Genomic DNA, 8,050 nt, shown 5'->3' with positions numbered 1-8,050 from the left:
TGTTAATAGTGGCCGAGTAAGACTTCGGACTCCAGAGATCCATACTTTTGTATGATATACTAATAAAATTCTTTCAAACAACGTAAAAATACTTTTCATAGTATACTTAAATTTAATGGTAATTGCTGTTCGAACTTTTATTAACTAAGCAGAGTTTTTGATTAAATTTTTTAATAACTTTCGTTGAAGATTTGTTTTATACGTTTTAAAATGCTTAGAATATTTAACTACATTATTTTCAGTTATTTTTTACTTCGTAAGTACATTGTTTTATAATTTTAAACGTGTATACATAATACTCACAAGCCACAGGGGTCGGTATGGGAGGTAAACCTGGGGCACCAAAACATTCAAGGAATGCTAGGGCAGATTTACAAATTGAGTTTATATTCATGAACAGTAATGCCATCGATATTTTATGTATAAAAGGACAGGACATTAGCTTGTAAATTATCATTTATATTTATCTTCAGTGGCCACCAGATGGCTAGTCTGTTCAGTAGAAAAATAACTAGTATACGTGGTGGCTCATTAGCATTAGCAGCCCGTCAAGGTCCCACTGCTGGGATAAAGGCCTCCTCTCCCTTTGAGGAGAAGGTTTTGGAGCATATTCCACCACGCTGCTCCAATGCGGGTTGGCGGAATACACATGTGGCAGAATTTTGTTGAAATTAGACACATGCAGGTTTCCTCACGATGTTTTCCTTCACCGCCGAGCACGAGATGAATTATAAACACAAATTAAGCACATGAAATTTCAGTGGTGCCTGCCTGGGTTTGAACCCGAAATCATCGGTTAAGATGCACGCGTTCTCGTTCACTGGGCCATCTCGACTCGTGGTGGCTCATTAATACTTATTAACAAAAATCTAAAATTTAAAGAACGTAAGGATGTGAGCCTTTCTATTGACAGAATATTGAAATAGCCTGTGCAGAGCTTGAGCATGTCATTGTTGTATGCGTATACAGACCTAGCGGGTTATATGAAGCATTTGAGAAAATACTGGAAAATCCTTAAAATTATCTGGATCGATATTTTAATTTGAGGTGACTTTGACTTAAATTTATTAGAAAATTATAGCACAAGTATTAGATTCAGATCATTATTATATTCCTATAACCTTATTAACTTATTCTTAGAGCCAACTAGAATCACTGAATCCACTGCAACGTGTATTGACAACATATTTTCCAACTGTGTACCTAATCATAAATATATTATAGATATGTTAAGTTCTGATCATCGTAGACAGGTTGCTTAATTTAATTCTCAAATAAAAATAATAATAAAGAAATAAAACAGAAATTTGGTCTAGAATCAATTTGTATCGAATGGAGAAGTTCAGAAGTAATATCGTGGCAAAGCTCTCATATTTACAATTAAATGAAAATACTTACGTGCTTTGTAATTATTATTTTTTATGATATCGGTAGGCGGACGAGCAAATGGGCCACCTGATGGTAAGTGGTCACCACCGCCCATAGACAATAGCGCTGTAAGAAATATTAACCATTACTTACAACACCAATGCGCCACCAACCTTGGGAACCAAGATGTTACATCCCTTGTGCCTGTAGTTACACTATCTCACTCACTGCTGTTTGGTGGTCGAATAATAATTAATAATAATTTCTTTAAATTGATTAAAACAGAATTTAATGCCATATTTACTTCTAAGACAGTCAATTCTTAGATTTAACGATTGTCGAATTCACAAGAGTAGGCAAAGGTTGTATGAACTTTATAGTAAAAGGTCGTATGACGGGACTTTTATTCATTCGATCTAAACTATTCAAATGTGTATGTCATACAGCAATTTGGATTTACAAGAGGTCGCTCAATAACTGACGCTGGTGTTGAGCCCGTTAAAATTATTTACAAGGCCTGGGAGGAGTCACATGATGCTTTAGGGATATTTTGTGATTTATCTAAGGCCTTTGATTGCGTGCAACGTGAAACTTTGGTCAGGAAGCTACGTCATTATGGAATTCTCGTCACTGGCGCTCGACGCGACCCTTCAATCACATTGACACTCTTTTCCGACAAGTAAACAAAATGGCGCACCATGCGCCCTCATATAAATTCTCGTCACTTTTTCTGTTAAATATTCCACTCGATACACTCAAGATTACTGAAATGATAGGTTTAATTTTACTTACGACTAGTCTCCTAAAGCTAGTTGACAAGGATATTCTGGAGGTAACTTTCATATATATTTACTGACAAGAATCAACATCCTTAAATAAATCATGATTTGGTACTTGAAAGGTTTCCGATGCTTATTTCCATCTGGTATAAATATTAACACAATTCAAATTGGTCATAATTAAGAAAAAGGTTTGACATTTAATTTTTTTTTTTTTAGTTATATCAAAGCCCGCCATTTCTAGAAATATACTGCCTTTGCAAAAACTGAGATCCGGGGACAGCAGATTCTACGCATTATATAACAGATTCTCGCCGTTGGAAATAAGAAATGAACGAATGCGAGCAAATTCGTTTGAAAATTTATCGTTTAGACGTTCGCCGTCGGAGAAAATTAAAAAAGTTAATAATCTTTTTGACAAACAAGGAATGTTGTATTTAACGAAACCAAGCGATAAAGTCGACAGAAAAATAAATGAATTAATGAATGAAATTGTTTATATGAAAATGGGAAGACAGAGAAATCTTCCAAGCAGTGACAAATTAATAAGTGATAATTTTTTTAACGATCTACGTAGATACATCGAAAACACCCCAAAGACTGTATTTGAGTTTTCTGAACTAGTTGCGTAACATGTCAGACAATATTTTGTATACAAATAATTTGTCGAGACTTGTCCTTGTATTATTTTTAAGCCCACACACCATGGACATATATGTACCACGCACTAGATATGGTAATCTGAACACTGGTCGACTGAACTGAATTTCAAACTCATCTGAATAGTCTGGCATACGGCGCTAATAATTCGAATCAAAATTAATAAAACTTGACTTTCGATAGTCAGTAAAATTCAGCCGAATAGTGTTCGGAGCGCCATATTGTTCGAATTACGAATAAAATCTTAGGATTTTGAAAAAATATGGTTCACATGGATGGCATTATCAGACTTTTATTTATGGTCATACAGAGAACTGTTAAAAAAGTTTCAGGGTGGTACAAATCGTTCGGCGAAAAAAAAAATTACTCCTTTGCAGTGGTATGGCGGCCATTGGTAACTGTCGGAAGTGTATGACAAGGTGATTTTCGTGAATGGCTACTCGACGATGATTAGCAATGCAAAAATTAGCCTGGTACAAATGGTTGAATTGTTTTATTGAAATTAATGTATTCGCGTCGGTATGGCGGGCTCTAAGTCTAATATTATTCAATACAAAATTATATAGATGATAAAAGACTTCCTGGTAAGGTTATAAATATTTATAATTGTATTTAACTAACATGACTCTGTATTTTTAAATTTTGAAAAACGGTAACTACAGAATTTCTTGCCGGTTTTTCTCGGTAGAATCTGCATTCCCAACCGGTGGTAGCATCACTTAATATAATTTGTTAAATGACGACTCAAAAGCGCTTGTCAAAGCCTACTTGAATTAAAGCATATTTAGATTTCGATAATAGTGTGAGATTTTTTATTGATAAAGTTAGGTTATGTCAAAATGGGGATGTCACAGATAATCAGTTTCATATTTATTAATTTGTAATTAAAAATAAAAGACCATATTTAATATTACATTTTTATTTATAATAATTATACAAAATGTCCAAAATAGCCCGTACAGAGCCCCTCGTTCCGTACAATACACTAAAAATAAAAATAAAAATACCTCTCTTAAACCGTACATCAGCTGACCCCCTTAAACGTTACAGAAAAACTAAATCGTATCTATATAAGCGGGTAAAACAACAATATATAACTACAAAATTCTCTAAAATAAATTACTTAAAACTTCATAGACAATGTCAACTTTTGGCGCGAAACTTCATAGCGATTTGACATAAAGCCATTGCGTACAAAAACCTTATAATACTTTTAATTGTTGCGTCGTTCAATCAAGCATTATATATAAATATTTTATACATTGCCATATATCTAACGTATATTAAAATTAATATAAAAATTAAATACTTACTTCGAAATTGAAAATTAATAAAATATCCTTTTTTTATACAATAACATAATAATATTATATTCGATAATAATTGTTCGTTTAGACCAAACATTTAACAATAATTATTTATTAATATATAAAAAATTATGTTAAATATAAAACAAATATATCAATCGTTTGCATTCATCTCTTCGTAGCACTATAAGACGTGTTTCTTTGTCTGTCTGTAGTAGCTGTCATAAAAAAAGTAAACATCAGGACAAGGCAATTTGCCTAAACTCATTATTCTTTCCTATACCGTCCTATATGAAATTATGAAATATATTTATAAACCTAACCGTTCATTTCAAGATGGCCGTCGTTGGTCATTAAAAAATTACTTCATAGGCACAATTGTTACATTTTTTGTAAGGGTTGATATTAAAATTGACATTGATAGGCTTAAGAGATTTTTTTTCGCTTGAATTTAGCTACATCCAGTACCTATTTAGTTCAATAAGGTCAGAAAAAACGAAGCATTACACATTTTGATATAATTAATTATTTGCTTGCGTTTCATGTATGTATTGCTAACCGTACTCAGCGGGTTTGACTCGAAACGAACGGCTAGTATTTAATAACAAATTCAATAGATTAAATAATATTAATTTTAAACTTGAAGGTCACACTTAGCAGACCATTTAAATTTATTATTACTGCGAGTTCAAACAATGAAGGTTCCTATAAAAATTTAACCCAATGGTTGAGTTATGTGCAAGTTCATCCACACTGCAGTGTAATTTCAGTAACAAGGGAGATATCTTAGTTCCCAAGATTCGCAGAACATTGCCCATGTTAGGTTTGGTATGGAAACAGCTTACCAACAAGTCATGCACTTGCTCGCTTGCTCAATTAATAAAGTACTTCACTAGGATAGCATAAACACCGATCATTTACTAATCTTTTATTAACACAACATAACTTTTAAGGCAATCTATTTATATAGGAAACTATAAAACACAGCAACAAGACATTTGCACCAACGAGCAATTTTTTTTAGTAATTTATTTAAATATAAATAAACATACTTCTATATAACAAAACTATTGAAATTTGTGCAGTATGATATGACAACAATTCTTATATTAATAATAAAAAAATAAAAAAAAAAAACAAATGAAATAAAACTCAATTTAAAAGAGATTTTGAATCATGTCCTAAAAAAAAAACTTTCATAGAAATTTCTGTTAAACGAACCGTTAGACGCCGATTTGTCTCTTTCGAGCATCGGTAATTTTACATTCTGACGAAGAAGACGAAACATTTTATAAAAAAGATTATCAGACGACTAGCTTAATTCCGTTCAATTAACGGACTAGCCTCTTGATTAGATGTTTCTGCATTGAAGAATGTTCTAAAACTGAAGGTTTGGTATAATTACATTATTTTCTAACCTAATCAAGAGACAAAATTTTCATTACATGGCCCAGTGGTTAGAACGCGTGCATCTTAACCAATGATTGCGGGTTCAAACTCAGGCAACACCACTGAATTTTCATGTGCTTTGTTTGTGTTTATAATTCATCTCGTGCTCGGCGGTGAAGGAAAAAATCGTGAGGAAACCTGCATGTGTCAATTTCAAAGAAATTCTGCCAGATGTGTATCAACCCGCATTGGAGCAGCCTGGTGGAATATGCTTCAAAACCTTCTCCTCAAAGGGAGAGGAGGCCTAAGCCCAGCAGTGGGAAATTTACGGGCTGGTAATGTAATTGAATGGCTAATTAAAGTAGATGAAGTAGGGGATTGGATTAATTACGAGTTAAACGAAGCGACCGTGTCGCTAAGTCCGACGGTTCGCTTAGCTTTAATAAGTGCTTTGAGTCAGATACGTCTTAGTCGTAGACTATGTAATCTCAAGGTCATATTTAGAACAAAGTTTATTTGACCTTGAAATGCAATGGCGCGATTGGCGTTTTGAATGTCACCAGTTGTTATTGGAGCTTTGGAAGTAAAGTATATAAGTACTTAAGTGGAACAGTGTTGTATTATAAATAAATATATATTAATCAAGAACTGCTTGTAGTGTACGATATAGCCGAGTTATTAACAAATCGCATGGAATACGTAAACCTAAAGTTTGTTTATCTTTATTCCTAGTTCGATTGGAACAGGTTACAGAAATTTTAATAGCATTTATCACACGTCAAACGCGTTTATTGTGAAATTAATTAATTTTCCTAAAATTTTACTCGATAGCCGTAATAAATTACAGGACTGTACTATTACTAGTGATGTACCGAATAAGGTTTTTATCGAGTTTGAATATCGTCTGTGACGCATCATTACAATTTTGTGACAAAAGTTTATCGCGTTTCGACATAACACATCATCTCCCCCTAGCTCAGTCGTTCATTAGCGATAATAGTACAGTAAGGGATGACTAATATTTACAATATTAATGTCTGTGGACAGATGGTCCATTAACCTGTGTATTTAAAAAAATGGCATCAAGAGTTGAAATAATTTTCTAATGGATTCTTCGACTCTAACAGAAATATATCAGACACGTCTAGCATTTTAGCTAAAAAGTAAATTGAATACGAACGCTCGACAAGGCATCCGAACACATCGAATATGCGTCCCGTCCCTATTCGTTATATTATCGTTTAAAACTTATAAAGCTGAAAGCATCATCAATGCAATCTGGTCTATACAGACGTATATTCCCACACACACACACCTATATATATATACTGTTTCTATACATATATACACGGTTTGGCTCATCTGTCGGCGTGTCTGCAGTCCGGGGGCGTGGCGTGTCGCGATACGTTCTCTTGTTTATGGTTTTTACTGTCATAGTGCAGGAGACAGCCGACGGCACCGAAATATCTGGAATTAAATTACAAAGATATATATATTTATATACTCTATCCCAACCAATAATAGGAAAAAAGTCAAATAAACAACATTTGACAGCAAATTGACGAGATATCATTGGTCGAGAGCTTGATATATCTATGATATTCACTATGGATTTGCGAAAAATTGCGTTTTGAAGAATTTTAAGTGTAATAGTGTTGTATTATAAACAAAGATATATTAATCACAAACTCTTAGTAGTGCACAATATAGCTGAATTATTAGCAAATCGCATGAAGTACGTAAATCTAATGTTTGTTTATCTTTTTTCCCACTTCCATTGGAATAGGCTGTACCTGATGTTATAGTCTGCTATAGAGCACCAAAGAAACTTCTGCCTATTGTGTAATTTTGAACCTTATGAAGCATTATCACACCAAGCACTGCTTTCTCTGCTTGAGACATGTGGTGCACAAGTGTGTGCGTTAACACAGGTATATTCTATTCCATTACTCTTAAAGTCAGATGGGACAGCAATCCAACATGACCGGGAAGAGTTCAGATTCAGGACTAACAGCTTTACTTGCAACTTTTAGACTCTGGGTTGCTACCGATAATTACTTAATAAATAAACCTAATTGACCTTTTATTCATCCAACCGAGCGTTTGAACCCAGGACTGGAATCTAGCCTCTAGGCTAATGAGAAGGTCACCAGAATATTAGTAATCTGTATAGGTCTAAACTAACCCTTCGTGTTCGAGGAACAGCGCTTTCAGGGCACCTCTCGACCAGTAGGACATCGCGTAGGATAGTAATTTCATGGATAGCGGGTTCACTCTGAGGAAGTTGCCACAGAACACCACCTGTTTGAAAGGAAATATAATATTGTTTAATTAATATGGAGGGATATTTTAAAATTTATTTTGCGAAGTCCACCTTCTGCTTGAGTATACGAATGTTATGTCTCGTAACTGTTTTTTTGATGGTATCGCTAGGAGTGTATTATTTTAGTAGCGATACACTTGTTTTGTTGTCGGTATCGCATATTTGCCACAAGTTTAATAGTTGAGATACACTATGAGAGTTATATCATTCATTTTATATATTAA

At 33.8% G+C, this 8,050-nt stretch overlaps 1 protein-coding gene across 2 annotated transcripts in view; it reads right to left on the bottom strand.

Annotated features, from left to right (window-relative positions):
• Positions 1–5,877: 5,877 nt before the first annotated feature.
• Positions 5,878–8,050, bottom strand: part of LOC125074613 (pantothenate kinase 3) — a 37,490-nt gene continuing 35,317 nt past the window's right edge. For both annotated transcript variants that reach the window (XM_047685974.1, XM_047685973.1), the window contains 2 exons: positions 7,689–7,804; positions 5,878–6,970 (listed from right to left, as the gene is read on the bottom strand). In XM_047685974.1, the coding sequence (XP_047541930.1) occupies positions 6,862–6,970; positions 7,689–7,804 (225 nt within the window). In that variant the 3' untranslated portion in view covers positions 5,878–6,861. The remainder of the gene's footprint in view (positions 6,971–7,688; positions 7,805–8,050) is intronic.

This window comes from Vanessa atalanta, chromosome 28, assembly GCF_905147765.1.
Source record: "Vanessa atalanta chromosome 28, ilVanAtal1.2, whole genome shotgun sequence".
NCBI classification, from domain to species: domain Eukaryota; kingdom Metazoa; phylum Arthropoda; class Insecta; order Lepidoptera; family Nymphalidae; genus Vanessa; species Vanessa atalanta.
The sequence above is the reverse complement of the archived record's forward strand: the minus strand, read 5'-3'. Positions and strand labels throughout refer to the sequence as shown.